The sequence below is a fragment of the Mustela erminea genome, chromosome 20, assembly GCF_009829155.1.
Source record: "Mustela erminea isolate mMusErm1 chromosome 20, mMusErm1.Pri, whole genome shotgun sequence".
In the NCBI taxonomy this organism is placed as follows: domain Eukaryota; kingdom Metazoa; phylum Chordata; class Mammalia; order Carnivora; family Mustelidae; genus Mustela; species Mustela erminea.
Genome location: NC_045633.1, coordinates 25,228,867 through 25,249,179, shown reverse-complemented (window position 1 = coordinate 25,249,179; position 20,313 = coordinate 25,228,867). Strand labels below are relative to the sequence as shown.

At 56.9% G+C, this 20,313-nt stretch overlaps 2 protein-coding genes across 3 annotated transcripts in view; one reads left to right on the top strand and one right to left on the bottom strand.

Moving 5' to 3' along the window:
- C20H7orf50 (chromosome 20 C7orf50 homolog) overlaps positions 1 to 20,313 on the top strand; it is a 124,520-nt gene that overhangs the window by 70,666 nt on the left and 33,541 nt on the right. The window lies entirely within an intron of this gene.
- Positions 76 to 18,580, bottom strand: GPR146 (G protein-coupled receptor 146). 2 transcript variants are annotated; one of them, XM_032328657.1, is made up of 2 exons: positions 18,432 to 18,580; positions 76 to 5,880 (listed from the first exon to the last, which is right to left on the bottom strand). In XM_032328657.1, the coding sequence occupies exon 2, from the start codon at positions 5,858 to 5,860 to the stop codon at positions 4,859 to 4,861; it is 1,002 nt and encodes a 333-aa protein (XP_032184548.1). In that variant the 5' UTR covers positions 5,861 to 5,880; positions 18,432 to 18,580; the 3' UTR covers positions 76 to 4,858. The 2 variants fall into 2 exon arrangements, with proteins under 2 accessions (XP_032184548.1, XP_032184549.1); XM_032328658.1 differs by lacking the exon at positions 18,432 to 18,580 and adding an exon at positions 8,461 to 11,715.

Sequence of the window (20,313 nt, the reverse complement as noted above, 5' to 3'; positions counted from 1 at the left end):
CTCAACAGATGCTTTGTACTGAGGACTCCAGTCTTACGTGCACGATCAACAGAACAAGGCAAATCATAAAAAGTCTTTAAACTGTATCTTATTTATTAAGATATTATAGGTATCTTCAAATTCTTTCATTCCTGGATAACTCAGTCACTTTTCAGCTTTATGAGAGCTCACTGTGTGCACAGCATGTTGACCACTTGCCGAGGGGGACACACACACACACACACACACACACACCCCAGAACTGCTGGGGCCACCAGGACACTCATTCTGTCCTCAGCCCTCAGGATGTGGTCAGGAATCTTTAAATTTTTATTCTCAGGGAAGAGTAACATTTGCAAAAGTCATAAGGCTGTCTCTGCTGGCCTTCATGGGCAACCTGTGCGGTGGTGTTCGCAGCACACTCTGCTACCATCTGAGGCTGGCCACAAACGGTCATATTACCGTCATTGTAACCGAGGAGCTATAGAGAAACAACTAGAGATGGCAGGATCTGTGTCACTAGGGGAAATGCCGATTTTAGGTTAATACGTTCTGATCTATGTCCTATGCCCCTGGAAATACATTTGAAGAATTCCAAAATTGGGTAATACGTATCAAATAATTTAAATCTTCAAATGTGTGGGTTTTTTCTTTAACAGGTTTTTCTTCCTCATTTATGTAGAATTTTAGGCCAATGGGTACATCATAAGATTTAACAGATGAGAAATGAAAAAGCCCCCAAATTCTCCAACTGATTTTAAATTAAGAACAGGACTTGTAATTTAGCATCTTAAGCATTTATTCCAGGTTTATCCTTTATCAGGTGCTTTCTATAAAAGAATGTTGACTTATCAACATGTCTGTCCCAAATAGCAGCACATCTGGTTTCCTATGATAAATTCTATAACCTTCACGAAATAAACCTAAGATTAAGCTCATCTTTTGGAACTTTAAGCATGGCAAGATAGATGTGTGTTTGTGGATTAATAAAATTAATGAGCTTGGAACATAACGTTTCACTGGGAGAAATACAGATTGGTCAATTAAAATATATATGTAATCTTTATTTAGCATTGAGTTCACAGTCTACTTTAGCTTTTTCCAAATAGTTCCTCATTCTTATCTCAGCCCAAAAGTCTTTCCATTTTTTTGGCAAGTTCGCAGAAGCGCTGGAAGCTCCCATACCTGGAAGAGAAGTGTCAGATCACAGCAGATTGATCCAAGATGAATTTAGCACAAGAATGTGGATGAAGAAATGTGAAATGGACAGTAGGTTCTGCAGCATGTGGGGTTGGTGGCAGAGGTGTCCCCAGCAGGGAGAAGAGCGTGTCTCACATCTGTGAGACCTGGGTATGCTGCAGAACTAGTGGTGGGGGTCTCCATTAGAGGTAAGGGTCTGCACGGGAGCCCCAGCCTGCCTTGGGCCTGTGCTCCACCAGGAAAAGCTGCCAGGCTGCCACGTGCCTCGGGGGCCCTCTATCACCAGCACACGTGGGTGTTGGGATGGGGGGAGGGATCCCTGGCAAGACCCTCTCAGGCCCCCAGAAGGGGGGTCTGGAGGTCACCAGAAACAAGCCAGTTTGCAACCAGAGACACTGAGAAATGGAAAACAAATCAATAATTTTAGATCCCTCTCCTGTTTGAGGGACCTCAGCTGGGGTGAGGGACTCTGCCACTCTGCTCTATGCTGTTGGTATTTCCCTCTCTCCTAGGAGCTCTTTCTCCTCAAGCAAAGAGCAGAACAGGTAAGCAAGGAAAAGGGTCTTTTTATTTGAAATAGCACTGCCACTACAAACCAGCCCACCCGCTGGATCCCGTTTCCACTAATAACGGTGCTGGCTTCCTAATCAAAGAGCCTGGCTGTGTGTGGTGGACCCCGGTCTGGGGTCTGACTGCCAGCTGGGACAGAACTAGAGGTCCAGCAGTAGCAGGCATGTTGGAGGTGAGAGGTTCTACGGCTGCAGTGTTGGGACCCATGCCGTCACACTGGTCACTTAGGAACACCAGACTTTCCCAGGGGAGCCATGGCCTCGGGACTACCCATAGTTCAGCTCACAGCTGGAGTAGGGTGGAGGGGGTCAGGCCTGAGGCTTTCAGGATTTGAAAAGAAACTCCAGTGCATCTGAAGACCTGCAGCAGCAGTTGGGGGGGGGGGTGCACCCTTGGGTAGAACTAGCACATTCCTGACAGAAGCAACCCCGAGACCTGTCTTCTTCTGCCCCAGATCTACTGCCAGGGCCCCACAGAAGTGGTCCGGACTTTCACGGCTGGCAGGGCCGAGCAGGGCCAGGGCCCTGCCATCCAGTGTACTTTCCGGATCCTGCACAGGCAGACTCTTCACTCAGTCCCATCCCAGCATCCTAGAGGGGATACATTATGCAGATGGAAAAAACAATGGCAACCAAGTCACGGGCTAAATTTCCCAAGAGACCAGGACCAAATGGAGCAACTTCCCCGCATGGAATGTGGCAAAAAATCGAGCCACACTCTGTTATCCTCAGACCAGATGTGTCAGAACTCAGAAGTTTTCAGGTTATCACAAGTTAGTATGTTAATATCTCCACTAGGGAACTAATATCCAAAATACATAAAGAACCCCTACAACTCAGTAGCAAAATAAAATCTGATTACAAAATGCGGAGAAGGTCAGAAGAGACATTTCTCCAAAGAACACGGACAGCCAACACATACATGAAAGGCTCTCTGCGCCCCTCACCACCGGGCAGGTGCACATCAGAACCACAGAGGGGGACCCCCCACATACACCTGTTAGGGTGGCCGTCATCAAGAAGATGAGAGAAGAGCTGATGAGGATGTGCAGAAAAGGGAACCCTTGTGCACCATCGGTGAGAATGCAAACTGGTACAGCCACTCAGTCAACACAGAGGTTCCCCAGAAGTTAAGGAAAGAGAACTCCCCTACGATCTAGTCCTCACACTTGTGGGTATTTACCTGAAGGATACAAAACCACTAACCGGAAAGATGTCTGCGCCCCCATGTTCAGTGCAGCATTACTCCCCATGGCCGAGACACAGAAGTGGTTAAGTGTCCCTCAATGGACAAGTGGACACAGAAGACGTGGGGCGGGGGGCATAAACACACGCGTAACACACACTAGGGAACAACAGCCATAAAAAGGAATGAAGTCTGGCCACTTGCAACAATACAGACGGACCTGGAGGCCACTGTGCTGAGTGAAATAAGTCAGACGGAGAAAGACAAACACCATAGGCTCTCACTTATATGGGGGATCTTAAAAAAAAAAAAAAACCAAGGTCAGAGAAGCAACAGACTGGTGGTTGGCAGGGGTGTGGGTGGTTGGAGAATGGGTGAAGGGGAGTGAAGAGATAAAAATAAAAAATAAATAAATAAATAGGGTGCATTACCGAGCAATGACCAAAAACAAAGCAGGTGTTTTTTTTCTGGATGCACAGCCCTAAAAGCAGGGTGGAGTTACCATATTACCAATTCCCAGCCCTGTTCCTCTGTAGCCGTAAATGGCAGGAAAATTTCGGTTGAAACATAAACCACATTTTAAGGAATGTGCATGTTTATGATTTTCCTTTTAGCAAACCACTTCTGTGGACCGGTTTTCTGCACACGCACACACACAGTTAGTTAACACGCCGCGTGTATTGCATGCTGGGGCAGGGCCCCCGTAATCACACTCCTCTTTCTGCAGAAAAGTGCCCTCCTACCACTGGAGGTCAGGGTTTGCTACCAAATGAACTTCCTGCAAACCTGAAAAACAGATCTTCCCGTTTTTAGAGTTTGGTGGGTTTCAGAGTTGGGAGTTAGGGGCTGCAGGCCTGGGGTGTATTGTGATGGTGTGAGGGGCAGGGCCTTCTGTTTGCACAGTTGTAAAGCTAATGGTTACGGGCCACGGTGTAGAAGAATCTAGGCAGGTTTTGGGCTCCCCGTGGCAGAGGCCACGGAGGACCTGACGGGCAAGGTGGTGGTAGTGGCCCCATACTCCGCCCCTGCACCCCACGAGGCTCAGTTGTCCAGGCCTGTCTCTCCCCTGGGCAGTTCCTTCCAGCTTTAGCATTAACGGCCTTTTCCTCTCTTCTGTGTATTTTTATTGTTCCGTCTGGTGCCCACAGTGGGGAGTCGAGCTCTAAAGGTCAGCTGAGATCACCCATGAGGGCAGCAGGGGTAGTGGGTGCATTCAGCAGGCAAGGAGAGAACCGTGAGCTACTTTACTCTCGATTTAGACCAGCTACCACGCTGGCTTCATCCATCGGAAACATCTTGACACCACCTCTGTGTGTGACACTGTGCGCCTCTGCTCCCCGCCACCCCCACGCGACCCTGCAGCCGTCACACCCACCCCCACCCGTCGGAAGAGGGTGCTCTTTTGTGTTGCCTCCTTCATTTTCATACTGTTGCGACTTTTCTGTCAAATCTTTCTTTCTATGAACAAAAGTAAAGTAAAAGAGGGAATCAAGGGTTATAGCAAGACAGAGTATAAATACTGGCGTTTGACTGTCATCTTGTCGTTCTGGGACCCGGTGTGGAGGAAGCTGAGGATGTGGCCCCGGGGATGGAGCAGTGCGTGGGCCTTGGGCAGAAGCAGGTGGGCTGATGCAGCTTCCCTTCACACCAGGCCCCTGCTGCTTTGAACAACGTGGCCTTGGTGTAAGAGAGGCCTTTGTGGAACAACAGCAGACTTGGCGAGGACACATCCAGTGCTGTCCTTTGTTCTTGCCGCATTGACCTCCTGGGGAAGACAGCGACACGGTGCCGAGCACCCAGCTCAAGTGTCAGTCACCTGTCTCCCCGGAGGGGGGCGTGGGTCGTGCCTCAAGGCGCATGCACCCTCAGCCAGCGGCCAGGTGACTCCGCAGTGAGTGCTGGTGGTGGCCCCGGGACTGGCTGTCTATGCCATCACCTGCTGTACCCCCACCTGGTCTGGGGAGCAACTCTGATGCCCACAGTGCATTTTCTTGATGAGCCGCCGGAGTTTGCCAGGGAAGCTCCTGTTGATGTAACGGTAGAGGAGCGGCATCACAGAGCTGCTGGAGAAGGCCAGGAATCTCGACAGGTCCTTAGCAAAGAGCAGAATCCCCAAGTGGTGCCCATCCACGGGCTTCCCCCGCAAGGCTAGCAACGTGTGCCCCAGGAGGGTAAGGTAGTGAGGTGTCCAGAGCCCAAACTGCGTGCACACGGTGGCCACCAGAAGCCTGTGCACCGAGGGCTCCAGCCTCCCTGTGTCCTGGTCAAGGGGCGTGTCTTCCTTGCGGAGCCTTGCAATGAGCGCCAGCGCATAGAGGACAGCCAGGGTGGGGACCAGAAACCCAATGAACACCATGATGGCATCAGCAGCCTCTGTGTCCTGCATCTTGGAGCACTCGACGATCCTGGCCGCCACGTGGCTGCAGATGTAGAAGAGCAGGGAGGAGAAGCTGGTGAGCAGGGCCCCGCCCCAGACAAAGCCGCACACGTGCCTGGTGTTGTAGACGCTGGACATGTAGGTGCGGGGCAGGGCCCGCTCGATATAGTAGTCGAGGCTGAGCAGGGCTGTGGAGTACATGGTCACCAGGGAGGAGACGTTGAACAGCACCAGCAGTGTGATGTGGGCCTCACTGCTGAAGCCCCACAGGGCCCAGCCAGAGGCTGTGGGGCCCAGCAGGTGCACGGGCGCCAGGGCGCTCAGCACCAGGCCTGCCACGGCCATGTTCACGAAGTAGACATCGGGCATGGTCATGCTGCTCTGGTCATACAGGTTGACCAGGACGAGCAGGGCATTGTAGCCCAGGCCGATGGGGACGCCGACGACCAGGTAGAGCAGAGAGAAGAGGGACAGGACCAGGTGGAAGTGCTGGCAGAGGCTGTGGTCCTCAGTGCCACCCGTGCCATTGAGTGGGCTGCAACTCCACATGGCGGTGGCAGCGGGCTGGGCTGTGTGGGAGAAAGCAGGAGAAGGTTATTCTGCCCCAGGCCTGCGAACCCCCAGAAACACAGAGGTGGTACAGGAAGAAAGCCTCGCTCCTTAAACTAGCAGAGGACGGTCAGAGACTCAGATTCTGTCCTGCATGCGCGTCTCCTGTGAAAGCAAAGGTGCCACCCCACAGCTGTTTAAGTCCCAAGCTGGACCCGCAGGGTCACGAGGCTGTGATAATCTGACTGGCCATGGTGAGCCTCCCTAAGCCTGCGGCGGCAGGAATCTGAGCCATGGACGATTTACCCAGGATACTGCTAGAGAAGTTGCTCCCTGCGTACTCTCTGGCTCCTGCTGGGTCCCTGCTTCTCTCTGCCAGGAGGGGCCATTCTGCAGGACCTCCCCCACTCCCACTGTGGCCTCACCCCTCTGCCTGGGCTGCGTGGCTTTCAGTCCACGTAACCCCCGCCTGCTCAGCCTCTTTACTGAAAGTGGGTTAGAAAGACAGGTGACTGTGGAGCCCGTCAGCCAGGGTGGCACCCGCACAGCACTCACATTCCCGCACAGCCAGGACACGTGCCAACAGGGGCCTTCCTGAGATAGGGTGACCCTCCACAGCCCCCCAGGTGAGGACAGCAGCCTCTCTGTCTAGCAGGCACACCACAGTCTTGCCCAGACCCTTCTCGGCATGCGTGGGAATCGTGTACACCTTCCACACCTATGTCTTTGGTGTGGTGGCCCGAGACCCACCCTGTTTCACATGACACCAGGCTGCGACAGCAGGCTGCACCTCCAGCCCCGGGAGCGGGCGCGGGTGCACACGTGGGAGATGTGTGGGCAGCTGCCAGACTGACGTGTGTCACCAACGTGTGCAGTGAACGGAGGTGGGAGGCTGCCACGGGCTGACACGCTCATACCTCCATCTCCACAGGGCCGTCACGGGGTCCCAGTGAGGCCACATCCACAAGAACCATCATGGAGCCTGGGGTTTCCTGGGGGATGTGCTCCCCACCAGGGAGGGGGCTCTGCCCTGTCAAGTCGCCCGTGCCCATGCCAAGAAAGACAGACAGGGGTGGGCCATCGGTCCCAGCACCCTCACTCAGCCTCTGAGGCAGCGCCCCAGCAGGGTGCAACCAAGCGGCCTGTGTCCCAGCACCTAGGAGGCATGGGCACACAGCCGGCCGTGAGAACCCACTGCGTGAGGAAAGAACACACTTCACAAATGTCAGTTCTTTGGAGGAAAACCTTACTTTCAAAATGTAGTTTGGTCCAACCTGATCTCCTGCTCTCAGAATAAGAAATCCTCTTGGGCGAGCATATACAAAGCAGACATTTGTTTCCTGAGCCTTGGGACAGGGATCAGCCAGCCCTGCTACCCACAAAGGGGCTCAGGGGCCAGGCCCTGGCCACATGTACTGCTGCGCCGCAGGCTGGAGCCTGGCGTGGAGGTGGGAGGTAACGCGGAGAGAGGGTTCTGAGAGCACAGACCTTACCCACTGGTCTGCCTCGCCCTTGCCCCACCCAGGCCAGTGGGATGACAGGGGGTTAACAGTGAAGGAAATAAAAGGAGGCCAGGGGCCCCCACTGCAGGGGTGTGTCTGCATGGGAGTCCCCCAGCCTCAGACTGTGGTGGGCACACAGGTCGTGCAGGCGTCAGGGACATCCAATCTGGGGGAGTGTTTTGCAAGCCTCACTAATGCTGCTCAGCAGCCTGCAATGATGTGTGTCAGACGGCAGCGACACTCAGGGTCAGGCTGGGCACAGGGCTGGCCGGCTCTGCCCACATTGGTTACATCATTGTTACAGTGTTTACTGTCACCCACAGTGTAAGCTCGACCCTAAAGTCTGGACAGTGCTCCTCAGCCTATGGCCCTGGTGGGCACTCTGCACCCCGGGGGCCGGATTCTGGGGGAGAAGGTGGGAGCCCCGGGCAGGTGGCACGTGTGTCCCACAGCCAAGGCACAGGGTTCCGCAGGGAGCTGGGGAGGGGAGTCATCTAGCTGATTACATGGCGGGTTTCCGTTCTCCTTCTCCTTCCTGAAGGCCTCCAGAGCTGGCTGGGGATATTTCAACAATGTGGCCTCTTCTCTGTTCTGTGGCTCCTCCGTGCTGAACCATGGCTCCAACAGTGAGCGGGGGGACAGGGAACAGAGGAGGCTGTGGGGCGCTCACCTGCCAGACTTCACTGGCCTGGAGTCCCCCAGAAACTACATTCTTGTGGCCACTGTGGACATCTTCCATCCCAGAGCATCTGTCTGTGCGGTGACCAGCTGGGCTCACGTCCTGCCCAGGGACCCATAAGGTCTGCCTGAGATGTTCCACCTGCTCTCGTGTCCAAGCCTCTTTCCTTACAAGAGGAGAGAGATGCATCCCTGAAAAGGCAGGGCCCTGTGCCATCGTTAGGCCAGGCACTGGCTCAGTGGGGCGCTGGCCAGCAGGAATGGCCGGGACCTGAGGAGCCACACTTCTGATCCGACAGAGCCCGTCCTCCCTCAGGCCTGCCCCAGGCTTGTGCGGGGCCCTCAGCCCTCCCTCCCGCAGCCTGTTCCTAGCATCACCCCGAGTGGCCCGTAGCCGCACCCGCGCCTCAGGCTGCTTACCTCTATTCTAAGTGCCCGTGTCTGTGCGCCTGGACCGCAGACCCCGTGAGCAACACGGCAGCATGGACGACAGGGAGAATCCTGTGTTTCTCAGCACACACACACCACCACCACCCCCGCCCGCCCTGGGTGCTTATCAGCGGCAGCCTCGCGGCGCTGGCTTCCTGCACGGTGCGTGTGCGCACTCCGTGCCCAGCGTGGAAGCCACTTGTTTTCCTTCAGTAAATCGCTCAGTGTTGGCCTCCCTTGGCAGGCCCAGCGGCCCCTCCCTATCTCTGTTTACAGCCAGCTCCGCAGAACGAGGGCTGTGCCTGGAAGGGCCAGCACCGTCGGGTCGGGCTCCTGCCCCGTTGCACCAGTTCCAGGAGTGCCAGGTTCCTTCCCCCTGCACCCCAGCCCGTGCCGAGTGATGGGGCAGGTGCGGCAAGTCTTGCCCAGAGCTCACATAGCCATTCCTGACACTTGGGATATAGGGCGTGTGCAGTGACAAGTTCCTCTTCCCTTGAGCAAGGAAACTGAGAGGCAACTTAGCACAGAACCAGAGGCCACACCGAGTCTCCATGGAAAGGGGCTGTGGCCGCCGGCCCTGCAGCACGGGCCCCAGGGCTCTTTGAAGGGGCAGCAATGGCTGAAGACAGGTTCGGGACTGGCAGGAAGAAGGGCGGATGTCTTCCCTGTGTCGCTGTGGCACCCACAGCTGGCCTGAGCACGGCTACAGAGGAGCTGCTGGCCGGTAGCCACTGACCGTGTCCCCTCCCAGCCAGGGGCTCAGGGAGCTGCTGTCCTGCCTGCCCACGGCTGCCCCGTGGGGCCGCAGGGAAGGGCCGCTGGCGAGCGGCCATCCTGGGCCAAGAGTGGCTCCATTCTTGGGAAACGGTCACGTGGAGCACAGTCTGTTTAGAATTTCCTTCCCAGTTCTCGTGCCTGTGTGGCCTGGCTCACAGGTCGTGTGGAGAGCAGGCAGTGGCCATCAGTGCTTGGTCTTCAGTTGAAATAGGCCTGAGTTTCTGCTTGCTGATAGCCAGGAAACACAGAACGTACTGACTTGATTTCAGAAGCCAGAGTTCGCGTCCGTGCATGGTTCTCCTGTGTATGCAGGCGGAGGATGCCAGCTGTTGGCTTTCTGTCAGCCTGATGATGACAAGCTTTGCTCTCTTGTCCCAGCATTCTTCTAGGGAAGCCACTTTGTTTTCTAAACATGGGCATGTGGTATTTGCCAAAGCAGGAGTGTTCATTCCCGTCTGGGAGGATGGCGCTGAGAGGCAGGGCAGGGAAGGGAACAGCTGGCAGGGAGGCGGGGGGCCAGGTGTTGGGGTGACACCACCATCGCTGAGGCCACTGGACAGCCACATGCCCGCCTCAGGATGGGCTCACCCATGCCCTGTGCAAACCGAATGTGGGTCCCTGTGATCACGGGTGGTCCCGCTGCACAGGGGCTGCAGGCATGTGGCGCAGGTGGGCGGGAAGCAGGTGGAGGTACTCAGGAGGGATAGCGACTGTACTCCCAGAACCGCCCCGTGTCCGTGGGTCTGGTGCGTGAGCTAGCGGCGGTCCTGCCTAAACCCTAGTCACAGGCGTTTGGTGAAGCCTGTGCAGGCCTCGCAGCTCCTGGCTCACGTCACAGCTGACCTTCCAAAGGATGAGCACCAGGGTGGCCGGTGGGGGGGGGGGGGGTGTTGTCCGGGCCAGAACGGCTGTCTACCATTCTGCACCTGGAGCCAGGCGGATGCCCCTGATCCCCCAGGCCTGCCCTCCTGGCTACACAGGGCCTCCAGTGGGGGCTGGCTCAGCCTGCCTTTCTTTGGTTCCTGTTCCCTGTGGTGACTCCACTTCCCTTTTGCACACTCTGGTTTTGCAAGTCCAGGAACCTGGGAACAGAGACTTCCCTTCAGGGAGGAGGCAGACCTGGGAACAATGGTCTGGCTCCCGCCCTCCAGCCCAGGCCTCAGACCACCTTTCCAGCTCCTGAGAAAGAGGAACTTGGAGTGCAGCCGGAGTTGGGGGGGCGGGGGGAGTTCCAGGAAGGTCCTCTCTGCAAGGCCACTCGGGGTTCAGTGCACTTCAGTGCCCAGCACTCCCCACTCCACCCCTTCTCATTTGGAAATCTGCCACATTCTTCCAGGACAGCAGGATGGATAATCTAGCTTCCCGGGCCCTGTCACCTGCTGTGTGCCCTTAGCAGAGGGGGTCAGGATCAGTGAGGACCCCAGTGGGCTAGCCTTACAAACAGGCTGGGCCTGTCTCCACACCTCCTCCCAGGACCCTCCTGGGCCCCACCTTTCCAGAGCTCCCTGCTGCTTCCCTGGCTCCTGGGCCTGCTTCCTCTTCCACGCACCCTAGAATCTTTTCTAGAAGGGTCTGTTGGCAGAGCTCCCTGGCTTGCTCTGCCCGTCCTGCCCCCACTTCCTCCCACCTAACCAGCTCCCTGGTGCTGTTCCTCTGCCCTCCTCCACTGGGCCTGCCTCCAGCCTCTCGGTGCCAGACTTACTACCGCCTCTCCCCTGCCCCCAAGAGCTGCGCAGGTCCCGCGCCTGCAACCACAGCCTTGCAGCAGACAAGGCGCCAAGAATGGTCCCAGCACCTGTCCTCCCGCCTCTCCACAGGACTGTACTCCGGGTCCCCCTGGATTTCCACTCCTGCCAGCCCCAGGTCTCACCTCATCTGGGTGCTGCTTCTGTCACAGAAACTCTCCCTTCCTGGTTGGGGTCGCAGCCTCCTGGAGGGGCCCCTCACAACCGTGACCGTCCTCCCAGAGCACTCTCCTCTCAGTCCCAGATCTTCGTGGGGACAAGTGACCCACTCACCCTTGAGACCCCCGCTGAGCCAGGCCCGCGGCGGCTTCTGCGCGCGTACGGTGTGTTTTCCGGCGAGCCAGGACTGCCCGTCAGCCAAGCTGCACAGAGCAAGAGTGCCCCGGACATGTGTAGGTGTCTTGCTGCCCACGTCCGTGGCAACGGCAGCAGCAGGCCTGCTGGGCCTCCATCCTCTCTGCGGCTGAATGTGGGCCTCTGTGGTGACAGAGTGGCGGCCCAACTCCATGCCAGTGGGAGGGACCGCAGGAGGGCCGTGCACGGTCAGGCTGGCCTGTCCCTCATGGGCACCGGGCATCTTGGCTGGTCAAGAAAAGGGAGGCAGCTCTTCAGGCCAGGGACCTCACACCTGCTTGGGGTTGTCCAAGACAGAGACCACTGTAATCTTCTGGCTTTTTCCACAAAGGTGACTCATGTACTCACCCTCTCTGAGGGCTGTGTGTGTGTGTGTTTTGTTTTCTAATGACACTCAGAAAGAAGAAAGCTGCACATCATAAGGACAGGGCCAGTCTTTCAGGTGTCTGCTCCCCTTCCTGGTCCTCTTCCCATGAGCTGGAGAGGCCAGGACGGCTTGTGGGGAGCAGTTCCAGGCCTGGGGGCCAGCGGGCACCCAAGAGAGGAGAGCAGATAAGCAGCCAGCCTGGTGGAAGGAGGAGTAGCTGGACCACAGGGGGGTTCTACGCCCCAGACCAGGTCAGAGTGCATAGCGGGGCCATCCTGGGAAACGGCAGCCCCAAGCTCCCTGCTGGGCCAGCCCTCAGTGGCTCAGACCGTTACTGCCTCCACAGCCACGTGGCGCCCCTTCCCTGAGCTTGGCTGCATTCGCACCCAGCAGGGCAGCCTCCAGATAGGCCAGACATTTCCCTCCAGAAAAGCCTGAGAGGACCCGAAAGCTGAGCTGCCATCCCACTCATGAGGTGGGCTGCACCGTGGGAAGCCCTGGGAGGGAACAAAGCTGTGGTCATTTCTTCTCCATGTGGAGCGGTCGGTCACCTCTTGGGCCTCAGAAGCCCCACCCTTTAGAGATGAGCAAGGCTGAGGTCCGCAAGGACAGAGTCTCGTGGTCCAAGCTGGTGTCCATTTGTGGATTTGGTGCCCCAGCACTGCTGTCTGGGCCTCTGCCACCTCATGGGGTGCCCCAAGGCCAGACTGTCAGAAGGTCCCAGTCCAGGAGCTGCCTCCTGCAGGGCAGAGAAGACCCAGTGAATGCTGGCCGAGACGGAGCGAGAGGCCGGTGGATGTGCAGGATGCATCTGAGTGTCCGCTCGGAGGCCCCGAGGGCATGGAGCCCTTTTGGGTTCTGTACCCCATCCCAGTTTCTAGGGACGTCAGTTTTCACGTCCTCTCTGTCCCTTCATCCCCAGCTGGAGCCTGTGTTTCCTCAGCTGGGTGACAGTCACCTGCAGATGCTCTCATGCATCAAAGAAAAGCCATTTTCTTCCAAGATGCCTTCTGGGCTTCAGTAATTCTATTTCAAGGAGACGCTTTCCTAGACTTGCCAGTTTCTAACTGCAGGAGAGTTCTCGGCTGCCTCCTGATCGCGGAGGCTCTCAGGCAGGGTTACGGGCTCAGCACGTGAGTGTGAAAGGGCTGTTTGCCTCAGGCTGTAGGCATGGAGCCATCGGAGAATGCTCAGAGAAGGGAACCCGCAGCTGTCTGACCTGAAGACCCATGGGCCTGATGGAGGAGGATGTCCAGTGGCCGCAAGTCTGGCCTAAGCACCCCTCTGGGCAGCTGTCCTTACTGGCTTGGAAAACCAAGGAAGCGCCCTCTGCTCTGGGCCCTGAGCTGGGACTTTGGGGCTCTCCGGTTTCTTCCCTGATGGTACTGGCCAGCGCCCGAGCATGGCGGCTCTGTAGGGGTCACACAGACAGCCCAGAGGGCCGGTGCCAAGAGCAGGCACAGGCCTGGGCCCTGGTGGCTGCCCAGTGAATCAGCACACAGGGAGAGAGGGCCCTGCAGGCCAAGGTTTTAGTGAGAAGGCCTGTGGGTGGGAGGCCAGGCTGCAGGGAAGATGAACTGACGGGAAAGCTGGGAACAGACAAGCCACTCCTCTGCTCAGCGGCCTGAGGAGCCCCGGAAGACCAGGAGGGGCAGGGTGTCCCAAGCAGCAGGGGTGATGCCCAGGCCTGGGGGACAGAGGGTGGGGGACAGACAGGGACAGGTGCAGAGCGGGCCCTCAGTGTGTCCCGGGACAGACACCAGTCCTAGGATTCCTAGGCGGCTTTCCTACTTTGAGGAAGCAGCTCTGAAGGCAGGCACTGCCTTGAACCCTGGCCTACCTCCTTCCCCCCTCGGCGGGGGAGCTCTAATGCAGGTCTCTGCAGGGCAGGCGGTGGCTTAGGCAAACGCTCGAACTTCGCAGAGGGAGAGTAGCCCCCTGTGACCTAGCGCTACACGCTGTCAGGAAAGGTGCAGGTGCCCCACATTTTGCTCAGCATCGCGCCCAGTCGGGAATTCCGTCTGCAGAACCAGTCCCCCAGATTGGTGCCCGGGCTCCCTGCTTCCACACAGGGGGGCGCTGGTTAGGCGGTTAATGTACTACCTCAGTTTCCCCAGCTTAGGAGACTGGTGTGACTGCTGGAGAGTGGAGCATGGCAGGGCGAGCCTCAGCAGGTTCCCGGAGGGTGGATGAGTAGGGTGCAGGCCCATACCCTCCTTCCTGAATGCGGGGAGCTCACAGAAGGCTGGCTGTGGACTTCTGCTCAGAATCTACCACCTGACGTGGAAGGCGGGTGTGGGAACGTGAGTTCCAGGCACAGGCCTGGTGCCGGCTGTTGGGGGCGGGGAGGGAGGGGACAGCAGCAAGCCTCAGACCACCGCTGTGCACCGCAGGGACGTCCCCGTCCCAGAGGCTTCATGGTCTGGGTCTGGGCTTCGGTAACAACGCCAACGGCACATTTGCTGGTTTGGCATTCATGACACTGGGGCATGAAGGTGTACTTCCCTCATATGTCCCCACAGCATACAGAGAAGGGGGGCCGGCGGACAGAGCAGCTCTGACCCTAACTCAGGAAGACTGGGGGAGGCCTCTCAGCGGTGATACACACCTCCTTCTCTGCTGGCAAGGCCCACACCCCAGTTAGGCCGCCTGTTAGAAGCATTTTGAGGCAGGACGTTGGTAGCTTGCTTTCTGTGCCTTTTCAAAGAAGAGCCCAAAATGGTATAAAGCAGCCCATCAAAAGTGGGTGTCTGTAAGTAATGAAAATGCTAAAATCCAGGGCTAAAGTAAATAGTGATCTCTGTGCAAACAGATGCCAGGAGTGGGTCAGAACAGCAGCCTGGGGGAGGAGGGGATCGTGGGCTGTGTGGACGCACGCCGAAGCAGGCTGCTGCTGGGGTGGGCAGGGGTCACACCTCCTGGGGTCCTGCATGTGTGTGTGTGTGTGTGTGCGCGCGCACGCGCGGGCCTGTATGTACAGAGCCCACAGAGACCAGCAAAGAGGAATCAGCCTGTTCCCGGGTAGCTGAGCTGGTTTCACTAAAACCTTCCCGTTATTTCCTTGCTCTGTTAATCAGGAAATCCTGTCGTCTGCTGCTGGGGGCCCACTGGTGCTGGGCCTCCTGCCCATCTCCCTGCAGGGCGGGGGCGCACATACTGATCCCCCTGCTCACTTGATAAGTGCTAACTTACCCCTGAAGTTTTATTTTGGTATCAGCACTGTGAGGGGCCCTCCCTGACCGTAGCCCCTACCCAGCCAGTCCTGCGGCAGTCCTGTCTTTGCCACCTGCTGAGAGCTTTCTGAATGGGAGGGGGAAGTCTCCTGATTCCTGCCAGAAGCCTGGTTGGCTGGCTGGGGAGGAGGGTCGCTAGGTCACGTCAGAGGCTCTCCCCCAAGGTGAGCAATAGACCCCACACCACAGAAGGGATAGGAGAGTGGGAGTGCCTCTTGTCACTAGGAGATCAGGCTGTGGGCATGGGGCTGTGGGGCACAGGCAGTGCACCCTGAGTGGGCAGACAGTTCAGCCTGGCTGACGGTCTTGTGGGTTGTTTCTGTTTGACGTAGACCTGCTGTGCACCATGAGACTTAACTTCAGATGAATGTTCTAGAACAATCAGAATGCTTTGAAAATGACTCCTGAATGTTTATTTCCTTTTGTAATAATGGGCAGAGGCTTTAGCTACAATTAACATCCAGCTGGTAGGAGCCAGACACTCCGGAAAGGCCGGTGCTTTCATAGGTTTTTCAATGCAGAGAGCTTACGCATACTGATTCCTATCACAAACGCTGTGCCCTCCTGGGGTGTGATAAGAAACTGTTCCTCATATAGATGGGTTGTTTTGGTTTTTATTGCCTTTTGCTTTTTATGGTTCTAAACGGCAGAGTAGTGAGCGAACCAGGCAGCATGGCTCACGCATAAACAAGGAGCGGCCTCTCTCTCTGTGGAAGAGAACAGGCCTGTCCACCGGCTCAGGAAGGGCTGCGGGGGACTGAGACCAAGCAGCCAGGTCCAGGCCAGCGGGGCGCCTGTGCCAGGCCACCAGCTTCCTTCCCTGGAAGGAGATGGGACACACGTTCTTTTGTCAACAGAGCGCTAGTTTCTTGGGCTGTTTTTTCCCGGACTAACTTAGTTTGAGGCTAGTTCTCCTTCCAGGCACAGCAGGCCAGGAAAAAATAGAAACTAAAAGACTCACTTAGAAATTCAAGGGGCCGAGAACAGATCAGGTCTCCATTTCAGACTCTGGGCAGGCCTGGCAGCCCAGCCTGGCTCCCCGATCTCCCCCAGCCTTTAACTCAGTGTGCTCTTAACCTCAGTGGCTCAGTGGCAGGGGGCACTCAGAGCCGCTGATCTTATCAGCACCTTGTGGTTCTTTCCCAGGGAGGAACCGCTGGTTAGCTGCACAGTTGCTTCCTCAGTTTGCTGGGTTCTAATTAAAACTGGGAAGTTCCTAGGCACACCCCCACTGGCATGAATGGGAGGAAAGGGACCGTGGGTGGGCCTGCTGGGGGACACACAGGACACCTGGCCCGTCTCACCCTGTCCTGTGATGTGAGGCATGTTGTGTTTGCACATGGAGACTCCCAGAGGACTGAATTCTGTTCCCTGGCACCATCATATTTCGGCATCTCAAATTAGAGAGAATATCACCCTTTTTCTTATCTGGACTGTGGCCCCTGCCTGGGTGGTATTTTGGGTCCTAGGCATGTGAGACCCCTTTGGACAGATGCTGCCCAGTTCCACAAGTGGCTTTAGCCTTAGAGCCAGCAGCAAGCAAGGGGAAGTGACGGGAAACATTGTTTAAGGAAGAAGCAGCATGATTTCATCATGTGTGCTAATGCAGAGGCCCCAGTTCTCTGGAAGGGAACTCGTCCCTTCCTCTGCTACCACCCCGAAGACACTGCCCTAGTGTGTGGTTGGGTCACTAGAGGCCAGGTGGCAATTATGTTTCCAGGATTCCAAATGACACTGGAGGGACCAGAGTTGGGTGCAGCTGCTCCAGGAGCCCCCTCCCAGTCCCATCCCAGGAGGCAGCAGGGCCCTCTTCCCACCTGTACATCACACAGGCGTAGTTCCTAGCAGTGATCTCCGCAAGTATGTCACTCTCTCATTATATAATAGGTAGAAATCAGTCCTCACATCCCAACCTAAAAGCCTGTGTGGCCCACATTAAGTGGATGTACCTTGCCTGTCATCAGCCTACCCTTTGAGTTACAGGGACACCAGTACCATGCTGACATTTGCATTCTGCCCTAAGACTGTGTTTTTCCATCCTCGGGGTATTTCCACACTCACGACAGAAGCAGGACACTGCATGGTCCAAGAGCTGTGTGTGGCCCTGGGGGACGGCCTTACTGCTCCAGCCCCAGCTTCCTATGTGTGACAGGCCTGGTGAGCACTAAGCACATGCAGGTACTTATCTGGAGACCTGCTTCATTCAGGAAGATACCAGGGGCTCTGGTTTGGAGAGCTGGGCCCCACAGCAGTTGCTTACAGAGCTACGCTGCAGGTCCTGGACAGTGGCTGTCTACTGGGTGTAGTTTTCATTCTGCAGTGCCCCAGCTAGACCCAATCAGGACAATGGAGGGTCTGGTCACATTATGCATGGTCAGAGTCACTTTCCCATACCCTCGTATATGCAGGGATCCGGGAAGCCAGCTTCTGGCTTTTTGCAATTGAATGCTAACCTCTGCTAGAGGCTGGACTGCTCAAATGTGGAGCTTATTACTTAGAGCTGGAGTGGAGATCTCAAAGGAGATCAGAGGGATAAATGGTGCTCTGGACATCAAATGTACAGTCACCCTCAGGCTCGCCACATCTGGGCCGGGCAGAGGCTAGGTAGATGACCACAAGCAGATGAACACCCTGCTTAGAGGCTGAACTTAAGGTGTTTATGATACTAAGTTGCTGCTTGTTGTGTTTCTTGTTGCTTCCAGAGTGGATGTTCAAAGGCGGGGGGAAGGGGGGGTGTCCCTGCCTTCCTATGAAGTTTTGCAGGAGCCTTTCCATGCGCGGGGAATTGTATATTTTCATCAAGCGTCCAAGATAGTTAACAACAGATTTGCTGTCTACATTTAGATGTAGTTCCAGAACTTACTAAAAACTGTGTAATCATGAAGAAGAGGAAAGCCCTAAGCATGCTGACCCAGGAGAACGTAGTCAGTACCCCTCCCCTCCCCTCTCCTCTCCGCGCCGCCCCGACCCCACCCCGGCGCCGGACATGTGAGGAACCAGTGGTGTTGCTAAGCCACATGCCCCTCCACAGGTTAATGACCGCTGGGCAGCCGCACAGTCAGCATACAGCTGGAGACTGGCCCCAGATGCGGGATAGCGTCTGCGCCCCCTCAAGGGGACAGCACCCCCAAACCTCTGGGGGACATCGTCCCCGCCCCGCAAGGGGACAGCACCCCCAAACCTCTGGGGGACCCTGTCCCCACCCCGCAAAGGGACAGCACCCCCAGACCTCTGGGGGACCCTGTCCCCACCCCGCAAAGGGACAGCACCCCCCAAACCTCCGGGGGACGGCGCCCCTACCCCCGGGGGACAGTACCCGCAAACCTCCGGGGGAGAGCGCCCCCACCCCGCAAGCGGACAGCACCAGGGCGGGGCCGACGCACCCGAGAGTAGGTGCGGGACCGCCACAGCCCCGGGCTTGCTCCCCGCGCGGGCCGAGACCCTGGACGTGCCGGCCGGCCTACCCCGCCTTCGGCGCCCACTCACCGGCTCGCTGGGCCGCGGGCCACGCAGTCGCCGCGGGGCGGGCAGCTCCGGGCTCCGAGGAGGCGGCGGCGGGGTTCACGGCGCGCACGCCGCGCGGGCCTGTGTACACACGTGACCGCCGGCCGGTCCCTCCTCCCGACCGGCTCCGCCCCCGCCCCCAGGCTCGAGCCGCACTCCGACCGCGCGGGGCGGGACGGGGCGGGGCGGCGCGCGTTCTGTGACCCGAGGTCAGCCGCGTGCCGGACGCAAACCCCGGGTGCGCTCTTGGGCTCCCTGAAGCGCTGGTGCTAGTTGTGCTGAGTCAGAAGGCGCTCTAATCTGTAGGGCACAGCGTCCCCCCCCCACCCTCCAAAGGCCGTACCCACCCTCCAAAGGCCGTAGTCTGGTCGGTACAGGTGCACCTGCTCCGCCCCCGCAGCATGCGCGGGCTGCTTCCGCAATCCCCCGTTACTTCCTGGGCTTGGGAATTACCTTGTCGGCTGAGCGCACCGCAGGAAAACCTCTGAAGCACACAGTGCATTGTTTGCAGCCCCTTTAATTTTGTGGCTGTTGTTATAATTAAACGTTGGGAACGTTTGAAGACCAAGGTGATTTACTCTGCTCTACTTCTTACGGTGTAATGGTACCCTTAGCCACACATTCTGGCTCAGGATCCGGGAGCATTTCTGTCTGAAAATCAAAGCATGCGGGTTGCAGAACTTAACACAGATGTGCTGCGTGAGCAGGGGCTTAGAGGAACTGCAACAAACGAGGATAGCAGCCAGGCCTGCTGCTGAGCGGCCCGTGCTGCCTGCGTGCTCACAGGGGAGCTTCCTGACCACTGATTAGAGAGGGAGGTGATGGGTGAGCTGGCAGGCCAGGCTCCCCTTGGTCAAAGGGCACAGCAGAGCCCCATTCTCTGTCCAACCCAGGTGTAGACCCCCTTGGCCTTCTTGTCATTGCCGTAACTTCTCAGCCCAGCACCAGAAGTGGGTTTGTGGGGTAGGCATCTGGCCGCACCTGACACTTCACACTGCTGGGGGAGCCTTACTCTGCCAGCTCCTCTAACAGGTGCCCAGAGCAGCCTCTGGAGGTATTTACTGCATATGTCATCACCCCCAAGACATCATTAATGCTGTATACACCACTGCTTAATGAACCACTGTAAAGAAAACAATTGGCCAATTAAATTCTGACACGTCAATTATAAGAAGCATCCCTATTTTAGGAATGTTAAAATGAGAGAGAAAATGTGTCTTAGCAGCAATGAAATACAATCCTCTCATGTTAAGCTGTATCAAGGCTCTGAAAGCTTATGCAACTTGCCGAAGGTCACACAGCAGCTGGTGGGGTCTGGACTTGCACCCAGTCTGCCCAAGTAAAGCACTCTGCTGTCTGAGTCGCCTTAGCAGAGTTCTGTTCAGAGCCCCTGGAATGCCAGGTCCACTGAGGTCTGCCCACAGGGTGTTTGGTGACCAGAAGAACAGCTGCTTGTAACTGGGGTGAGCTGAACAGCACTCAGGTCACCTGCACTGTCTTGTCTGCAAAGAAAGACTTACTCTGCCAAGCAGGCAAACAGGGTCGGAAGAATGGCAGAGAGTCTGTGTATAGGGAGGAGGGGGGGTGGGAGATCTTCAAAGTAAGCCCACCCTCCAGCTGAGCCAAGATCAGCGTTTTATAGCTAGGGAATGTAAATAGGCGCCAGAGGGTTACAGCTTCATATCATGCTGCTAGCTGCTCCCGAACCATTCAGGCCAGTTCCCATGGATGAGCCTGGCGTCTGTGGGGACAGCAGCACCCATCCTGGGCAGATGTGGCCAGGGGTGTAAGAGCCGTGCGACAGACGTGCATCCTGGGTTTCTGACTGCATCACACTCAGATGTCACTTTGTGAAAACCACGTG

Bases quoted from the DNA above. Each gene is read 5' to 3' on its own strand.
- GPR146 (XM_032328657.1), bottom strand. From the start codon at position 5,860: ATGTGGAGTTGCAGCCCACTCAATGGCACGGGTGGCACTGAGGACCAC.